The sequence below is a fragment of the Meleagris gallopavo genome, chromosome 8 (assembly GCF_905368555.1).
Source record: "Meleagris gallopavo chromosome 8, MGAL_WU_HG_1.1, whole genome shotgun sequence".
Classification (NCBI taxonomy): domain Eukaryota; kingdom Metazoa; phylum Chordata; class Aves; order Galliformes; family Phasianidae; genus Meleagris; species Meleagris gallopavo.
In genome coordinates this window covers 7,599,684-7,619,903 of record NC_139411.1, presented here as the reverse complement: position 1 = coordinate 7,619,903, position 20,220 = coordinate 7,599,684, and the positions used below count along the sequence as shown (strand labels likewise).

General features: G+C 42.0%; 1 protein-coding gene and 1 long non-coding RNA gene across 3 annotated transcripts in view; one reads left to right on the top strand and one right to left on the bottom strand.

Moving 5' to 3' along the window:
* ANK3 (ankyrin 3) overlaps positions 1-20,220 on the top strand; it is a 197,366-nt gene that overhangs the window by 105,536 nt on the left and 71,610 nt on the right. Inside the window, exons 19-24 of the mRNA XM_085229413.1 lie at positions 8,434-8,532; positions 8,622-8,720; positions 9,105-9,200; positions 12,243-12,315; positions 12,508-12,570; positions 18,709-18,832. Coding sequence (XP_085085539.1) covers positions 8,434-8,532; positions 8,622-8,720; positions 9,105-9,200; positions 12,243-12,315; positions 12,508-12,570; positions 18,709-18,832 — 554 coding nt within the window. The remainder of the gene's footprint in view (positions 1-8,433; positions 8,533-8,621; positions 8,721-9,104; positions 9,201-12,242; positions 12,316-12,507; positions 12,571-18,708; positions 18,833-20,220) is intronic.
* On the bottom strand, positions 10,525-18,710 carry LOC146543850 (uncharacterized). Of its 2 annotated transcripts, none has more exons than XR_014884698.1 (2): positions 17,929-18,710; positions 10,525-16,995 (listed from the first exon to the last, which is right to left on the bottom strand). It is a non-coding gene; the product is annotated as an uncharacterized LOC146543850 (long non-coding RNA). The 2 variants fall into 2 exon arrangements; XR_014884699.1 differs by having other exon boundaries at positions 10,525-16,216.

The window sequence follows — 20,220 nt, the reverse complement described above, 5'->3', positions numbered from 1 at the left end:
AAACTTGTCTCTGCCTTTCTCCCGCTCTTCTCCATCCCACAAATAGTAAACAGTTTAAGGAGATATTTACATCAACAGGTGCAGGCAGTCATGTGTCCCCTTTGCCTGCTCTCCAATGTCCAAATAGGATCCAGTTCTGGAGTAGTGGCCTTTCAGTCACATTAACATGGTGTGGTGCTGAGATACTGTCACAGCTGAGAAGAAGAGCATGTTTGTTGTGTTTCAGGAAAAACCTGTGCAGTTGCACAAAGTCTGTGCTGAACTGTGCACATGGCAGGATGGCTATGTGGTCAAGCAAGCATGAAACTGTAGAGACATGTGGGAAAAGGGCTTCAAATTCTTATTCAGAGATCTCTGGATGGAGCTGAATTTCTTAACTGTATCTCTGAAAGTTGAACTAGTCAGTAAGTAAAGTGAAACAAAAAAACAAAAAAACCTAAAGCAACAACAACAAAGAACAATCAAAGAATTGTATTTGACCTGTCTGCATCTTGAACCCTGTCATCGGTAATAGTTGTATCATTTTCAAGAAAAAAAAAATGCGTCCTGTTCATCCTCATTCTTCAGTTGTTCCTCATACATGTAACTACTGTAAGTAAAGAATTGCTTCCTAGTATAGATTTGCTTCCATGGGACATCCCCATAGCTGCCAGGACATAGAGCAGGAACTCATATGTCAGGCAAAGTCCTCAGTTATTTATACAGAACTCCTCTTGGGTGTAATAATTCTCCCATGTTTGGGAGAACATAACTATTAACCCTGTAGGCCTGTGGTGATGGCTTGTACTTTTGCCTACCGTGCTAACTCATCTCCTCATTAGGAAGAAAGTGCCTTGTGTCTTGTAGTACTATATTCTCGTGGAGTGAGCTTGGTGGTTATTCACTGACTTCTGCAGGGTGTCATCTGCTGGGTTTGCAGCAATGACATGAGCAGACCCCTCACAACCAGCTATGTGGAAGTTCTCTGTCAGATGTCCTATATCACAGGTTGTGATGAGTGGATAAGTTGCAATGCGGTGCCATGTATTTTGACATGGAATAGTTTATGCATTAACTGAACATCGTCTTGCATTCCTAAGAAAAGAGCTAGCAAGATCTGAACTTCTACAATGAAGGAAAAAGAGTTATGTGGCAAAAAGACCTCATGTTTTATACAGGTAAGGTTTGGATGACTGGCTTTGTAAAATAGCAGTTCTGTAGTTACAGGCTCTCTTGTTGAGATGGATTAGCTGTTCTGTGGGAATAAAATGTCTCTGCGTGCTTCCCCTAAAACCAGAGGCACTGGGGAGGAAGATACAGCAACAGCTGAGTTGGCTCCAAAAGCACTGTTGCTATGCTTGCATGTTTGCATGATACCATCCAGCACATCCAGTTCAGGTTTTTACTTTGTGTCAGAGGTGTGGCCATGTCTGCTCTAAAAGCCAAGAAGTCGCTCTGTACAGCTTAGTGACATTATGTTGGGGATCTCTGCCGGTCTCCAGCAGTGTCAGTACTCGCCTTTCTTTTTCTTCTCTTATTTCTCTTATTTTATATGCTTTTATTGCCTTATTTGTTGTAGGCTAGACAAACAGCCAAGTCTTTTCTCATTATTATTTATTAGATTCTCTCATCATCATGTTTCCCAATGAAATAAGTGTTGGTTGTCTCACTCCCACACAGTTTCCATCAATGGAGGAAATACTCTCAGCATGTCATTCAGCGTCTTGGGTAGGGCCAAGTGAGCTATCAGCTTCCACCTCTGGTGCGAGTTCTTTAATCATCGTTTATATATAACGTACAGTCCCTGTGAAAACATCTAGAGTTTGCAGCTTTATCACATGGAAGTACTTCTTATTTCTGCTCACGTTCACAGAGCCAATGGATATGATTTGGGGCTATTTTGTTGATTAAAAGGGAAGATTGGACAGAAACATATTTAATATCCTGAAGCTATAGCTTGGAAGAAAAAAAATCTAATACTATGGAAAACCTCTTCTGTGGGAGATCAGTCTGTGTGATTTAAAAAGGTTTAAAAAATCAAATCTAGCGTTTTAGAGAAGGCATAATGGGGTCCTGCTGCAAAGGCAGCAGCTTTTGTCCGTTCTGACGTTGCATTTATGTCTGAATTTAGGTACGCTAAAGACTATTTGATATGAAACTGTTGTGCAGTATCACGTCTATCTCAGCTTCCAATATTATGTCCTCCTTTTGCACATAATACTGGGAGGTTAAAATTAATTTGAAGCTGTGCAGTGAGCAGATGTTTCTTCTCCTAGTAATCATGTTGAGTGTGTAAAAGCTGTCCTGGCACATGTGATATTGGGTTTCGTTGCAGGGCTTCTGTGCTGAGAATTGGCACGAGTAAGTATTGTTTCATGGATCAGCAAATCTCCACATGTCATTTCTCAAACCCTTTTCCTGCTGGATAGCATTATTGTAGGGTACAGCGTTAAGGTGATGGATGGACAAAAGAAGACCAATGGGAGGGTTCAGTCAAGGATTTTCATTCTGTGCAGACTGTTTTCAGCAAACAGTTGTTACAAAGTGCTTGGTGTTGCGCCTCTGGGGAAACTGGTGGTCTCATAGTCCCTAGTTGACAACTGTCTGAGTAATAAAGCCATCATAAAACTGCCTTTTGTTCCTAAGGCTGTAGTGCTGGTAGAAGATAAAGGTGACTGAGAGGTCACAGTGTTGTTTTGCAGATTGAGCTGGGCCTTTTGTATCAGATTTATTCGGAGATTTATTCAGCTCAGCCTGCCCTACTCTGAGAAGAGCCCCATAGCAGCCTGAGTGCTACAGTGGCTCCAAACTGTGATCTCAGTTTTCTTTTGGAATAACCAATTTTCAAGTGCAGTAAGAGTGAGAGGGGGGCAGAGAAAAGGTGGAAAGTGCTATCAGGAAGAATTACGTTCACAGAACAAACACATAGACATGGTTATCTTAATGGTACATCCTCTCTCTCTCCCCTTGACTCTTGGTGCAAGCTCAGTTGTTATCCAGACATTTACGTGGAAATTTTCAGCCTAATAATGTGAGAGAGAGAATTCAGCATATCAGGCTGTGATTCAGCATTGCAGTGTGTGTGTAGGTACACAGAGGTTTACTTGGTACATTGTATCAGGACTGGATGCCCTTGCGATCTTTCAAACAAGAACATTTTCTAGCCTTATCAATGCTGGTGTACTGTGGCTTCGTTGTCTGACATATACAGCTGAAAAACAAAAGCATAGCAGCTTGAGAGTCAGCATGACTAGAAATAGGCAATCATTCAAGCTGCTAGAATTTATGGTTATTGCCGTTGGAGGATATTAAAGTAATGCACTGACAAGACACACGAGGCTTGTGATAATTTCCTTCAAAAAATTGAGGAGCAAAAAAAATGAGTGCTCTGTGTTTGCGTGTTTCATGAGGATAAAAAAGCTAAGTATTTCTGATTTCATTTTTCTGGCACTTATTCTTGTGGCTTTTGATAAGCCTTTCCCAGCTGCTAACTTCCAGATTGCTGCTCATTCTTCAGAACAACAAGTAGCAGCATGGCAACTGACTGCAAGAAGGTGATGTGCTTTAGAGCTGTGCTTTAGATTAAACAAAACCCATGATTTTTCTTGGAAACAACTTCTTTAATATTAGGATGTCTGCTAAATCCCTTAGAAATTATGCCAGTAAATATGACTCTGCTTTGCAGAAACGTTTGTAATTTTAGGGACGTACATATACATACATATATACATGTATATATGTATGTATGTATATGTATATATAATATGTATATATAATTTCAGGGTAATTTCAGGGACATACATACATATATATATATATATTTCTTGATAGATATATAACTACATATATACATATATATATAGTTCTTGAAGCAAATATTTTAGTCTCCTGTGTACATTTCTATGGGAAATGGAAGTAGCAATGAGAATCAGTGCTGTTGTAGTAAATTTGATTGTGTAATCACAGAATCTGCCAGTCAGTGTGTTTCAGAAAAGTTAACAATATCTGTTCTCAGTGAGTATGTTGAGATGTTGAAGCTTCTGAAGTCCCACTAACCAATAGATTTCAAACACTCTGTGGGAGAGAGAAGAAGGTATCAACAGTGACTTAGAACTGGAAGAGGTGATCACGTTAAAAAGGTTCAACCAAAGACCCAAGTCACAACTGGTGCCACTAAACAAAAGCACCAGTAGTAAGTTCTTAGTAATTGGAGACTCTTTGCTGAGAAGCACTGAGATGCCCATCTGATGCCCGGATAACCTCTCTAGAGAGGTTTGCTACTAGCTAGGGACCCACATTCTGTACATCAAGAAGAAGATATCAGGTATGATGAAACCACACAGCTACTATTCCCTCCCGGTCTTTCAAGCTGAGTCACACAAAGCTGCGACCAGGAAATTAAAAAATGTAATAAAGACTTCACATCCCTTTGTCCTTAGAGACAAAGGAGTGGAGTAAAGCTAGCTACTCTTGTAAGGATGCATTCCTGCAAGCACATGAGCTTTCCGTCCCTCAGAATTAGAAAGGAGGCAGGAAACTGGCAAGTCTTGGCAAGGACCTGCTGGTCAAATTGCAGGAAAAGAAGGGCATGTATAGGCAGTAGAAACAAGGATGTGTCACCTGGGAGGAATACAAGAATGCTGTCCAGACATGCAAAGATGGGATTAGGAAAGACAGAGTGCAGGTGGATCTGAACTTGGTGATAGATATTAATAACAAGAAGGGGTTCTATACTACATTGGTCAGAAGAGATAGGCCAAAGGGAGCATACCACCTTTGACAAATGTGAAAAGAGAACTGGTTACAACAAATACAGAAAAGACTGAGGTACTCAATGAGTTCTTTATCTCAGTCTTCACTGATAGCTGGGATTCATACCTTTCTCACATCCCTGAACTTCTTGGTGGGAACTGGGAGAGCAACTCTACCCTACTCTAAGGGCAGAGCAAGTACGAGACCACCTCATGAGACTGAATGTGTACAAGTCCATGGGGCTGGACAGCATGCATCCCAGGATCCTAAGGGAGCTGACTATGGTTGCCAGGCTGCTCTCCATCATATCTGAAAAGTTGTGGCTGTCAGGCAAAGTCCTTGGTGACTGGAAAAAGAAAAACATCACTTCCATTTATAAGAAAGGGGAAAGGAAAACCCTGGGAACTACAGGCAGGTGAGCCTCTGAGTCTCTGTGTCCATGTCCAAGATCATGTAACAGATCCTTCTGGAAGGCATGTTAAGGCACATGAAAGTTGAGTAGGTGATCCAAGACAGCCAGCATGGCTCCACCAAGGGAAGATTGTGCCTGACCAATCTAGTGGCCTTCTGTAATGAAGTGATGGCATCAGTGTACAAAGGGAAGGCTAATGCTGTTATTTGCCTAGACTTTGCAGTGCTTTTGACACGGTCCCTCACCACATGCTTGTCTCTAAATTTGAAAACATGGATTTGAATGGTGGATTATTTGATGGATAAGGAACAGGTTGGAAGGTCACAACCAGAGGGTAGTGGTCAGTGGCTCTGTGTTCAGGTGGAGGTCACTGATGAGTGGTAAACCTGCAGGGGTCTGTTTTGGGACTGGTATTCTTTTAACATCTTTATCAGTGTCATAGATGATGGGATTAAATGTACCCTCAGCACATTTGCAGACAACAACTTCCAGACCAAGCTGAGTGGTGCAGATAATACAGCAGAAGGAAAAGATGTCATCCAGAGGGACCATAATAAACTTGAAAGCCGGGCCAATGTGAACCTAATGAGGTTCAACAAAGTGAAGTTCAAGGTTGTGCACTTGAGCTGGGGCAATCCCAGTTATGTGTACAGACCGGGAGGAGATCTCCTTCAGAGTAGTCCTGTTGAAGAGGACTTAAGGGTCCTGGTAGATTGAAAAATAAATAAATAAAAAAAAACACAAAAAACACAAACCAGCAGTGTCCACTTGCAGCCTCCCAGACCAACAGTATCCTGGGCTGCATCAAAAGAGAGGTGGCCACCAGGGAGAGAGAGGTGGTTGTCCCTATCTCTTCTGCTCTCATGAAGTCCTATCTGGAGTATTGTATCCAGTCTGGTGCCCCCGACAAAAGGAAAGATGTTGAGCTTTTGGAGAGGGTCCAGAAGAGGACCACAAAGATGCTCAGAGGACTGGAGCAACTCTCCTATGAAGACAGGCTAGGAAGATGGGCTTGTTCAGTCTGCAGAAGAGAAGACTGTGAGGAGACCTCATTATGGCCTTCCAGTATTTAAAGCAACCACTTCAAAGCGAGAGTTGAGATCAGTTGTCCTGACTTTCTCTCTCCAGATTTTAATGTTTCAGAGTTATTAACAGGGGGTTCCGAGAAGGCGGCCGTTGACTTTGCTTTTATCTCTCCAGTTGGTCTTACAATGTATGATTCTATATAGGCCTGTATTTTGAAGGGGTAGAAGGGAGTTAAGTTTCTTGTATGAGGAGGTTTCACTGCATTCTTTTAAATTGATGTTTCCATAGTTTGTTTAATCTGAATTTGTTTGAAATGTTGGAGCGGAGAGACAGAAGTTGTGTTTAAGGTACTTGGTATGAGAGTGCTCATCTTTCTACTGAAGTTTCAAGACTGCAGCTACTCTATGGGGAGCCATATCACACTTTGATCCTGGGCACTACTTGGAAGCTCTCAGGCCAGCCCTATGCTAACAGTGACTGTAAGGCAATGTTCCAGCGTTCCGGTCACAATGACTGTTTTAACTAGCATTTGGGCTTTTACCACTGCACAACTGTTCAAGAGGAAAAGTTCATTGTAGTCATTTGGCATGTTCGTATAAGTCAGTGGAAAAATTCATTCTGCTGATAACAGTGGAATTTGAATCTGTCACTGTTTCTTGCAATCATTAACTCGTCTTGGTTGTCAGAGCTAGAAGTTTCTTTAGATGGCAGTATGTAATTAACTGAAAGAAATATACACACCCTAATTTAAAGTAACTGGTATAGCTACCATCTGCTAGCAGATACAGATACAGATGAAAATAGGTTGTGTGAAGTAGCATCAGAGTCAAAATGTCATGAAGAAAATGGTGCACCTAAACCCACAGGCAGTTGAAACTTTCCTCCGGTGGAAATTGTTTGAGGGGTTTTCTTTCTTTCATAGATTCATAGAGGTTGGAAGGGTTCTTTGGAAATCATCTAGTTCAAACCCCCTGCTAACGCAGATTCCCTAGAGAAGGTTGCACAGGAAAACGTAGCTCTGACCTCACAACTTGAACACGTAGCGTAGGGCTGACTCCTGAACCCCAGCCCAAGGCAGACCTTGGACTTGCCTTCCTCAGTGCTTTTGACCCAGTTGTCTCAACTTGCCACACCTCACTGAGGTGTGTGTGCATAAATGAAGGATGGCAGACTACAGCTTTTAACTCTGTGTGCCTTCTGGGCAGTAGATTTTTTTTCTTCAGCAGAAAAGTGAAGACCCTTTTTCTGTTTTTGAACTCTGATTAGATCCATGGGTCAGTGCAAGACCAGCACCTTTCAGTGTTTCTGCCCACAGGTTTAGGTTTCTGGATCTAGTTCCAAATTGTTTAATCTTTGGTCCTCTGTTTTATTTTATTGTGTTGTTAACACTTAATGTAGCTGGCTTTTTTTGTTTGTTTGTTTTTAAGTGATAGGTAATATTCTTCTTCTATTAACCATTTTTGGAAAAATTTCCAAGATGTATAAACTTACTATAAGAAGTCATTTAGTTTTGTTTAGAGCATTTGATGGGTGTCTCTCAAAGTTGACGAATGATTTTAGTCTATTTATTAGTAATGGAAACCAAATAGCAGGAACATTCAACTTTCTCTTCTTTGCAGTTGCCAAGAAATGCAATTTCTTACAGTTTGTGGTACACAAGGCCAGACACCAAAAAAAAAAAATCAGATCTTGTTGTCTTAAAGCCTTAACTCACTAGTCAGTGTTCCAGTTTCTGTAGGTTTGTGTTGCTCTTGCAAAGCTGAGGCATCTGTTGCACTGTTTTTGGTCTATCTTTTGGGTATTTCTGTCAGAATGGATGGACTGCAAATTGCTCTGTAGCTGAGGTAGACCTCAGCATGCTTAGTTTTTAGTAAGTTGCTACTACTAGTTTGTCATCACACTGCAGGAACACCAGTCAAACATATGAACCTCACTGTGCAAGGTAGTATACACACATTCATTTAAAAAAACAGGATCCTCTCAGAGACCTGATGATCTGAGTGTTGGAGAGGAAAGCGAATAGTTAATCAGTGTTGCATATGTTGAAGACTACAGAAATACGAGGCAGTCAGATGTTTATGAAGAATGGAACTTGAACTGGCATTAGTGAGAGGCGTTTTTCCAAAGTTGCTGTGTTTTTGGGTTTTTTTTCCACGTAGACTAAGAAATAAAACTTGACAGGATTTTTGCTGCTTCATGTCTGGTGTTTTTTTTTTTCTCAAGGGATGCATGGGATTATTCATATTTTCTTATGTCCATTCTAGATGGGATATACTCCCTTGCATGTTGGCTGCCACTACGGAAACATAAAGATTGTTAACTTCCTTCTGCAACATTCTGCAAAAATCAATGCCAAAACGAAGGTGAGTTTTCCGCCTCTGCTTCACTCGTTCTTTGGAGGCAGCAAGTTTGCTGTGTCCACCATAGTCTTTCCCTTTCCTTGTGCCTGCAGAACGGGTACACGCCGCTGCACCAGGCTGCACAGCAGGGGCACACCCACATCATCAATGTTCTGCTCCAGCACGGTGCGGCGCCCAATGAGCTCACTGTGGTAAGTGCCAAGAAGCCACTGCTCAGTCTCGGTCATTCCACCCTGCATGAAGCATTGTGTCCCTGCTGTGTTTGAGTAAAGGAAATGACAAAAAAATGTGATGAGGGGGAGGAAAAGAGCAGAGGAAGGCTATTCCAATCGCTTATGTGTTCTGTGTCCTCCATTGTCTCTTCCAAAACAAGAACAGCAAACATCTGCAGAATGTTTTCTTTTTCATCCCATTTCTGTAGACTTAAACTCTTATAGTTACATATTCTACTACCCAAAATCTATATCAGTCACCAATATGCAAATGTTTGTGTACTTCATTATTATGCATTTTTCTCTAACTAGCAATTTCTACACCTAGCATTCAGCTTTTCATACAAATTTTTCAATTGCTAGAATGGAAACACTGCCCTCGCCATTGCAAAGCGACTTGGCTACATTTCAGTCGTTGACACATTGAAGGTGGTGACAGAGGAGACCATGACTACAATTGTAAGTACAGTTTATTTCAGTAGTGGAGGGAAGGATATTTCCTAAGCCAACATGTTCATCTTTGTTTAGTTAGATGTCTAGTGAGATTTCAGTCTAATTTCTACCTAGCTCCTTTTAGCACAATAAAGTAGATATAAAGTCAGATGTAGGCAGAAACGTATGGCAGAAAATGGCACTGTAAAGGGCTAGTCATAGCTGGCCTGTTTTTTATAGCATACTTTGCTTATTGCATAAATGACATGAATGCAAACTGGTTTGTAGTGGCAAATACATTCGTAGAAGCTTCTTGTAAACTATAGCTGTTTCTCCCTTTTAAGAGGATGCAGTTTGCCAAGGGAATTATGTATGCAGGGTGGTACTGGCTGTAAGAGTAATAATTGCAAAATAAAAGTGAATGGAATTTACTTAGAGGCAGCTCTTTGCATTATCTCTGGTGGCTTCTGAAAGATGGCTTATACATGCAGCCAGCGTCTGCAACTCCAGCTGACATATCCGTGAACTCCACCTCATCTGTCTTGTCTCTCAAGAAGGCTTGATGTATGTTAGCCAGAGGAGACTAAAGAAAATAGTCAGATAATGCCTATCAAAAAATGGCAATTACCAGAATTAAATATATTTTTCAAAGATCTTATGGCAAACTGCCTTATGAAGACTTCTCGTAAAATGCGGAGCCTCCATGAACAACCATAGAAGTAAAGCAAAAACAGAGCATTAAGAACATAAATTCAGAGCACTAGCTCCTAATTGACTTTTTCCTTTTTGCAACCTTTTAGTGCTTAAAAGGGGAGTCATATGCATGTATGTATTTTTAAGCATGTAGGAGATTGAAAACAGTTATTGTACATTCCATGTTTTGTCATCAACCATTTGTGTGGTCTGTCAGTGCAAGCAGGTGGTTGCAATACATTTGAGATGACGAGCAATTTTTAGTTCAATTTAAAGATCAGGCTGTGAATTGTTTTAGAAGAAATGTTAGATGCTGAGAAGCCTGTACTACAATCTGCGAGTACCTATGCTGAAGACAAGCAGAGAAATAATTTCCACAAAAACTGAAATATGCTGTTTATCAGTCACAATTGTGTAACTGGCAGACTGTGGAAACCTAAACATGAGATCTGATTTACAGCCGAGTATCTTAAAAATTCAGATAGCTATTTTTGGGGGCATGTGGCTAAATAACTCCCTATGGTAAGTTTAACAAAACCAGGATGAGCATAGCTAGTTTTACTGTGATTTGTTATTCTTTACTGAAAGTCTGTTTGTGCCTGAAAAAAGTCCTGTGATTTTGCTAGCTTAACAGCAATGTGTTAAAAATACCACAAAATGAAAGAATTCTGAAGCTTTTTATTGGTTTTGTGATGTTTGAGCATACAGGCAATCTTCTGCTATTTCAAGGGATGGCAGTAGCTTGAGAAAGGTGAACTGTGACATAAGTAATTATGAGGCAAGAGAAAACCCAAAATATTTGTAAATAGATGAAGATAGAAAAGCTGTTTTGACCTGATCTTGTTAATGATTTCTTATTTGTATATGAAGAATGAGAAGTGATAGTGATTAAAAACACAAACAAGGGCAAGTGTACGGTCCTACACCTGGAGAGGAATAACTGTATGCATCAGAATAGGTTCAGGGATGACCTGCTAGAAAGGAGCTTTGTGGAGCAGGGCTTGGGTGTCCTGGTGGACAGCAGGTTGATCGTGAGCCAACAGTGTGCCCCTGTAGCTGAGAAGACTAATGATATGCCTGGAGTGCCTTAAAAAGCATGCGAACAGCAAATTGAGGGTGGTGATCCTGGTGAGGCCACATCTGGAGTGCTATGTCCAGTTCTGGGCTTCTTGGGTCAAGGAAGACACACAGGGATCTCGTAGAGAGTCAAGCAGAGGGCCACAAAGATGATTAGTGGCCTGGAGCATCTCCCTTATGAGGAAAGGCTGATATCTGGGACTATACAGCCTGGAGAATACTAAGAGGGTATCTTCTCAATGCTTATAAATATTTAAAGGACAGGAGTCAAGTGGATGGTACCAGGCTCTTTTCAGTGGTGCCTAGAGACAGGCAAGGGGCACTAGGCACAAACTGGAACACAGAAAGTACTATATGAACACGAGGAAAAACTTCTTTACTGTGAGGGTGACAGAGCACTGGAACAGGCTGCCCAAAGAGGTGGTTGAGTCTCCTCTGGAGATATTCAAAACCCAGCTCCATGCTTTTCTGTGCAAGTTAATGTAGGGAACCTGTAGGGAACCTGCTTTAGGAGGGGTTGGGAGTACTTTAGATTCTTATTTTTTGAACTCCACTCCATGAACTCTATCTCTGGAGTGCCTCCTGTGTGACCTAAAACTTTACCAAAGTGCTTATTGCACTCTACTCAGCTGGAGAGTACAATGTACATGGCCATATATTTTGTGGGATACACAGGTATTCTAGGAGCAGCTTTGAGGCATTCAGGATATCTTTTTTCTGCTTTTAATTTTTTTTTTTTAATCTTGATCTTTGTGTCTGAATCAACATAGGTATCATGATGAAAATCAACAGCTTCTTTGTTAAAACACAAATTCTGTAATGGGTTTTATTTAGCTTACATGTAGTTACAGTTGTTTTCACTTGTGGGAAAAACACAATTCTTATAGAGGAACCTCTGAAAAATTTCACATGTAATTTGAGAGCAAGCTTATTCTAACATAGTTGGAGTTGATCATCTTAAAGGTCTTGTCCAACCTAAAAAAAATCCACAATTCTATGATTTTTCTGCTGAGAAAGGAGAAACACATCCCTCAGAATGAACATCAGTATAGTTTAAATATGGATGACACACTCCTGCTTAAAATTTAGACGACTTTTCAGAGAGTTCTTATAAATACTCTTAACTTGCTTAAAGGTAGTATTTCTTATTTCTGTATTATTTCAGTGTAGTCTTTTTCAATGTGTAGTTATATTCATCTATGGAAAGCCAGGGAATAAAAAGTTGAAAAGAATCCAAACAAGAGTTTTGCTAAATGTAGATAAAAATACACCCTGAAATGATTTTTTTTTCTTTGACAGACTGTTACAGAAAAGCACAAAATGAATGTACCTGAAACCATGAATGAAGTTCTTGATATGTCTGACGATGAAGGTATCAGATAATAAAAAACCTTCTCACTTATTTTTCAGTCTGTTATTGTAAGAAGTGTTGGTTTTTGTTTGCTTTTTTTTAAGTACTAGTTGGATATGCTCTCTGCATATACATTATTGTTTTACATTGATTTATTGACTCATTGATCATCTATGCTTTTATTTAATTATTTTGTGTATTTAAATCATGCAGTTCGTAAAGCCAATGCCCCTGAAATACTCAGTGATGCTGAATATTTGTCAGATGTTGAAGAAGGTATTTGTACATTTTTGTGTTGCAGTGATATTTAACTTGAGCCTCTTCCTTTTACTATGTCTTACTGGAAACTAATCCTTTCAGATAATCTTCTTATCCTACTAACAACAACTTCTGCTTTACAGTTTAGAATGCTTTCAAAAACTCTTCAAGCTGTTAATGATAATCTCTATTTTTTTTTTCCTGAATGTCTTACTAATTTCTAAATGAAATTACCTCCACTTTTCCTGGAAGGGTTCTTTTGCTGCTGCTTCTGTAAAGTAGAGAATTGGCTTATTATTGCAACTGAAAAATATCAGACAAAAGGGTCAAATATCAAAATACTTTAAAAGAAATAGCTGATAGTGAAAGTGAAGGACAAAAGGATGGGTGGTATTTTGTTTTTTATTTTAATTCTTCTGTGCGTTCAGCTATGAAATTATCGATTTACATTGACTGTCAACCCTTAGCGTAGAAAGAAATATTTTTAGGATTCAAAACAAAACTGTATTTTAATCATAATGTTCAGGAAAACCACAATGGATTACTTTTGTCCTAAGCAAAGGGGATGCTGTGCTGAACTCAGCAAGTTGTGTTTCTTGGGATTAATGGTGTACTCTTGCAGCTGGGATTTCTGCATTCTGTATCATTCTGCAAGGTGATGTGTAGTCCATGAGTGGGGCAATAAACCATGTCTTCTCAGTGCCTCAGGATAAGATTTAAGCTGCTCACTCCTCAGTGTCTGGCTGGGCTGACACAGTTTCAGTGGTCTGTTAAGTATCTAGAACTCATTTGGTAACTCCTTCCCTCCCAACCACCATCCCCTGCTAGGTCAGACCTCCCGTGGTGCGGACATGCAGGAGCCTGTGCGAGTCCCACCAGGAACTGCAGGCTTCTAGAGGCCACAATGGGATTAGGTTCCCATGTCACACTCAGAGACAGGAAGGTCTTGTGTTGAGGAAGGGAATGATGGCAGCACCCCAGAAGCTTTTAGTGTGTCTTTGGTCACTTGCATTAGAGCTGCAGATTTTCCTTCTCTAGCGGGGAGAGAAGAGACTGAGTCCAGTTAGCTTGTGGCTGTGTAGTCAGCCTCTTTCTTTGTGCCAAGTAATGTGTTTACATGTTTATAGCACTTAAGCAGCATGGTGTAAAAGCTGTAAGAGAAGCTCACTGTGTGCAGCTCTTGTTTAATTCATTCACTGAGGCTTTTGTTTTCAGTTTGTCAGTGTTCCTATATTTGCATTCTTAAATAGATCACGTTCTTACTGTGCACCTGTGTTTTCCAAGTAACTCTTCTGGGCTATTGTACTGCTCAAAATACTGCATTGTTGTAACTGGCTGGAATGCAGATGCCTAATAGTTAGTTAATAGAGCAGCAACAGCTGCCTTAGCCCGTGGCACAGCATGAGGTTTGCTGCAGATGAGAAACGCCTGCGTAGGGTCAGAATATTAGATCCAAGATGTTAAATGTGTCCTTCATGTATGGAATCACTTCTAATGTCCAAATGCATAACTGAAGGGAAGTGAGAGACCTGTGGGAGGTTTTTGTAGTCACAAACTCTCCCTTCAGGGAAAAATAAATAAATATTAAGGATATGGGTAATCTAATCAATTCCTTACCTAAAGAGTATATTCTGCAACCATGCTGTTACTGGGGAAGCTAAGAGGCTGGCTTACACGTAACAAGGTTGTTTTCAAAGCCTACTGCTGAACTGGAGCTCTCAAATCAGATAATAGGTATTTTATTAATCCATGCCAGAGCACTGCAGTCTGCAAATGTGGGAAATTACAGGCTTTGAGGCAGTAACCACTGTCCTGTCTCTTTCTTCTGCCTTGTGCATCCTTGAAGACAGGATACTGATGCCCTTTCCTGCAACTGCTGGGTGCTGACAGAGTGTTTCTTCAGGGTGGTAACAAATCTCATAGTCAGGGAATAGATCTCCAGATGAGAGATGGACACAAATGTATGTCCCAAACCTTCATATTCAGATCATCAACCAAACCATTCAGTGCAAAATTTGCCCCATAATTTCTCAGTTTGCAGAAAACCGCAAGGTTTCTCTCCTAAGAGCAATTGAAGGCTTGAAGCTGAAAGTAGTCTCAGAGCTCAGAGACAAGTGTGTCAGGGAACTGCTTCCTTCTATTTGCTGCTTGCTGTGTCTACTAAATAAGCACTTACTCAGAAATGGTGTAATTTCCCTGCAGTGGAGAGTTTAGTTTGCAGTTGGCCCAAATGAGAAGGGACTCATTTTCCTAGAGTACTCTGAAAAGCTTGGCCAAATGAGGCTATGTGCTGGGAAACTGCTTTACCACAAAAGAGAAATGGCCAAAACAAAAACCCAACAATAGTTTAAGTGTTGAAAATTTAGAATGCACATGTAGTGCTGAGCTTTAATTTTTTTATTTGGTCTTCAGTAGGTAACTCTTTTTTGGTGTAAATAAGGACACTGTTTTAAACCCATTTAATGGATATTCCTCTCTCTGTAGGAGTAAGTATCATGCTAATCCATCTCTGGCAGATTAGGCAGGTGCCCGAGGAGGAAGTGAGGGCACACAGCCTGATCCCAGAGCAGGTGCTGGGTTACGGAAATGAGCGCCTTTAAGACAGGTCAGGACATTCTCAGGAATTAAAGTCTGTTACAGTGATTTTAGGAGGCATGAATTTATTATATTTTTACACTCAGGAGTTTTCTGAGACTGTCTAGATTCACTTTTACAGATCAGCAAAAGTTTCAGTCGTTTGATCCTGGCTTTTCTCCAAAACCTTGGCTAAAACCAGAAGTGTCCTGCTCTGCCACCAGACAGCTCTGGACAGGCTGTGACGAGGGAGTGGCAAAAGCAAAGCCAATGACAAATGTCTGTTTGGACCCCAAGCTATAATGAAATGTAGCTTGGGACAAGCCACATGATCCTTTCGCTCCTGCTGCCAGAGAGCCGTGTTTGTCCCTGGCCTCTAAAAAGAGCTCAGGCGCTGTAGTTTTGCAGTTCCCAGCTGTATGAGATGGGCTCTGAGGAATCAGGAAAATGGGGAAAGCCTGAGAATAGATGACAAAGGTGATCAGAGATACAGAAAAGCTTCTAGGGAAGAAGAGAGTAAAGAGAGTAGGATTATCTATCACAGAAGAAAATCTCGAGGGATGAGCTAGAACATGTGAGGTAGTGGGTGGCAAAGGGAGTGGTGAATGGGCTGCTTGCTGCATCCCCTGAAGTCCACAAACAGGATGCACGGGTGAGACCAGCGAGGTGTAGGTTCAGCCTAAGTGAAAAGGACTGCTCTTAGTGCAAGAGCTGCTTGCAGCGTGGGACCCCTGCACACGTCCTTGCTTTGGAGAATGCAAGTCTATGCAGGTTCAAAATGTAAATGGAATGATTAAAAAAATAAGCCTTTTGTGACAATATCAACCCCTCTCCCAGAAAAATCTGTTTGCACTAGCTGCTGGCTAGAGTCCTGGAGGACTTCCACCCTGTCCACTTCTGTGAAGTTTGCCTGCCATCAGAGCAGGATGTTCTTGGACAGATGGACCTTTGCTTTGACCTGTGGCTCTCATTTGTCCGTGGTTTTGAATGGATTCCTAGACTGCCCATGGCCGTGTTTGCCCGCTGTTAACAGGAACACCTTGCTTCGACACAGCAGATGGTGGAGGAAAGCAGAAGGGAAGGATAGCAACTGCAACAAAGCAATGCAAGGTTTTTTTTTTCCTTGTTTTTTAATCAGTGTCTCACTCCTTGGGTATTTCTGAAGAGTGCTGATGTCCCACTTTGTCTGTGGGACATCTGTGCAGGAGTACAGCATGCTGCAACACTCCATGCTCATTTCCCAAAAGGAGGAGGAGTACGCTGCAGCACCTAACTAACCAGAGCGGGACTGCTGAACCGCGCACCACCCATTCCGCTGGAGCCTCCCACGATCACCCCACAGCGCGTGGAATCCTTTGAAACAACCACTCCTAGCTGCAGCTTTTCCTTTGATGAGCGTTTCATCAGAGCCATCCAGCTGGCTGCAGAGCTCCCTCACGCCTTCTGCAGCCCAACTGGCAGAATCGAGCTTCTTGACAGCGGCACAGCGTTCGTCTCCGCACGTCGGAAGGGCGGGAGCTTCCAAATGTTACCGCTCTGTTTATCACCGCTCAGTGGTCCTCTCTCGCCCCGGCCCCCGGAGGCTCTCCGTGCAGCAGCGCTCACCTGGCGTCCGCTCCCCGAGCACATGCGGAGCGGCGCGGCCCCGGGCGCGGGAGGCGGCCCCGGGAGGGCGGGCGGGCGGAGCGCTGCGCCTTTCCCTACCGCCCCGCGCTCCCGCTCGGCCCCGGTATCGAATTACAGCAAAACTACACCCTCGCAGCACCCCGATTTACATACAAATAGCTCGAGTGCCTGCATTTATGTCACCAGTCAAGGGGCTTGCCAAGGGAGGCTGTAATCCAATCAGCAGAAGCTTTAAAGGGATGTCTGCAGAGTGATTAAAAAGGGATTTTTTTTTTTTTAAACTGTAGTCATTACTTTTCGTTTTGTTTCATATTTGAAAAGAAGTTTGATTCGAATCGAGAGGACAAAGATGCACATGTCGTAAAATACATACGAAGAGATCAGGATGTTAAGAAGATCTCGGTTGTTGTGTGGAAAGCGAATATGACCCCCAGGGATTAGTTTGCTGGTGCTGGTTTGGAGATTAACTCTAAATCACTGCTTAAGGACTAATAGGACTAATAGGAATTCTTGGAAACACCAGGGAAAAACCTTATAGACCAGGCTGTGGAAATGGCTTTCCAAAACAGTAAGACCTTTTAAAGTTTAACTTAATCTGTATCGTTCATGTTTATGTTTTTGTTTTTCCTAATGTTTTGTGGTACGCGCTGACTACTTTAGCTTACAAACTCTTGCTTAAAATAAGCGTTGCTGTCGGGTTGGAGGGGGAAGTTGGTGTGTTTGTTTGCCGTTCGCGGAGCAGTGGCTGAAGGGGTATTTTTAGACCCGATTGTTGGTTTGAAGCAGCGCTCGCGGTGGTTTCCTGAGCGAAGTGAATGGAAAGTCGCGTAGCACCGTGAATGGGACTGGGGACTGGGCTCACGGAGCCCGAGTTTTGCAGACTGGCTGTGAAAGTTCTCTGTTGGGCAGTTGTACACCCTGAGATGCATTCACAACAAAGGGAGAGTGCAAGCGTAGGCAAATAACGAGCTGCAGGAAGCGCTCTGCTCCTTGTTGTAAAGGGAACGGGGAAAACCTCTTTCCACCGCAGAAGGCATATTTTGGACTTGCTGTGTCAGTGCAAGAATGTAGTTTTTGCATGATGTAATGGTATGCAAATGCTTCCAGGGAGAGGGAGCTGCTCCATTAACCCTTTGCGGCATCCGCCCCCCTCCCCCAAGACTTAACTTTCCTTACCTCTGTTTTTCTCAAGCACGAATCTGCTTCTCAGCCGATGCCCCGTACCCCGGTGTCCGGCGGTTTGAGCTCGGCTGGCGGCGGTGCTTGTGTGAACGTGGGCTGCCTGATGCTGGCGTGCTGGGAGGCCCTGCTGAGTTAAGGCTTTGTGTTGCTCCCACGGACGAACGTCTTGCTGTGTCAGGCAGAGGCTGGGTACAGTGCTCCTCTCACCTGGGCAACGTGAGCCAGGGCCTGGGGAATGCTTCGTTGAAAAAATAGAAGTTCCCTCTTGCATTCAAACTTGGAAAAGTTATTGAGAAATACCAAGGGCGAAGGGTAGGCCTCTTCAGTTGCTCAGCATCCGTTCACATTCCTGCACAGTTCGGTACTGATGGGAAGCGGGCAGCGCTTCACAGCTGGTTACTTAGCGTCAGAGACCTAACTTTGTCAGCTCAGCCTTTTGGTAAGGAAAGCAAAAGTGATTGGGATGGTTCAAAGTACAGAGGATCCCTTTAGCTTGCTGAAGCAATTGGGCAAAAGTCATCCTTTGTATAACTTCATTGATTTTATGTCAACGTGCAGATTTGCCTCTTTTATTTGCCCCCAGTAAAATTATTTTCTCAGGCCCATTCAGAGGGCAGATAATTGACAGTCTGCACAGAAGGAGCCTTAGGGAAAGTGGGCTTGATTGGATTGCTTACTTGCTGGCAAGCACAGGAGAGTGTTATAAATTAGTAAGCGCACAAACATTTATGAGACAAGCAGCTGCTGATTTCAGCTTGGCTTTTCTTCTGGCAGGTGAAGATGCAATGACAGGTGACACGGACAAATATCTCGGACCCCAGGATCTAAAAGAGTTGGGCGATGATTCTTTGCCTGCTGAAGGCTACATGGGCTTTAGCCTGGGAGCCCGCTCTGCCAGGTATTGTATTTGCTGTTTCTTGTGTTTGTGTGTCACCACAGTTACAAGTTCTTACCAACCAAGCACTCTCTTTCACTCAAAGCTAGAGTCTATTTTGAAACGAAGCAGATGGGGTGTATTTCCGTGTTATGGTAATACTGTACCTTTAAAGCATATGTTCATTGCTGTTTTATTTCACAATCTTTATTCATGTTGGCTTCTTATGGCAATTATACAGAAAACTAACTTCATTTTTTCTGGTATCTACTTGTTCTCTGAGCATCTTCAAGGCCTCTCATCACTGTGAGTTTCCTACTGGTTTAGAAACTGATCTAGCTCTACCACCAATACTTGAGTTCTTCTCACTACTGACCCTCAAACCGGTGCTTATGTTTGAGTATTCCTTGATGGACTGATTTAGCCAAAGAATGTAAATGCCAGAAAAATTGAATTAAATCATTTTGTTGTTTTGGTGCTTTTATTTCTTTAAGGGTGCCAGTGAATAAGTAGACAGATAGTCAATATTAAAGAAAGTTGGTCCCAGTATTTAAAGAAAGATAAGGTGAGGTGAACCCTAAATTTGATGTAAGGTTTCTTTTGGCTAGAAACAGATCATGTGTTGCGTAAAGCAGGCCAAAGTTTCCCTGAACTGGATAAAACGTTGTAGAGTTAACATAACATCTGACTACTGTTGATTCAAACTCACGTGTTTGTAGATCAACATTGTAGGTTTCTTCTTTGAATCTTGCTAAAGCCTGCACTATGCATTGCTCAAAACAAGTAAAGCTGTATGAAGAGAGATTACTTCCATAGCTGTGGATTTGCAGTGTGTTTACTCACAGTTGGATTGTACCGGAGCTAATAATTAAACCTCATATGCTGGAGCCCTGAGGACTTTTTCCTCTACTGTAGTTTAAAGATCTGTTTTAAAAAGTGAGTTCATTGTCTAACAGTGAATGGCAACTCCCATAAGGTAAAGCCTAGATGTCTGCTCCTCAAATCTTGTTTGTTATGGTTGCATTAGAAATGCAAGCATACCTTGCAAATTTGCTCTTTAGTAATACCCAGCCATGTTTTGCTTCACTTCCAATTTTTAGGTAAGTTAATATGAATTTTTGTGATAATACATTCACAGACAATGCCAAAATGCTTTTAAATAGTTCATCAGCAAGAACTGAAGGGAGAATCTGAGGTCTTTGTACAGTTAATTAGCAAAGCTGATGTGCTGCTTTTAAACATGAGCTGGCATGAACAAGGTCATCAGACAGCACTATCTGATGTGGTCAGTTTGTAAGGGATAGAGGAGAGTGCGAGGCCAGTGTACAGAGCTGGGTGCTCTGCTTTATAGGACACTTCCTCATTATGCTGCTCTTCATGCAGAGATCTAAATGCTCACTCTGCAAATGGGA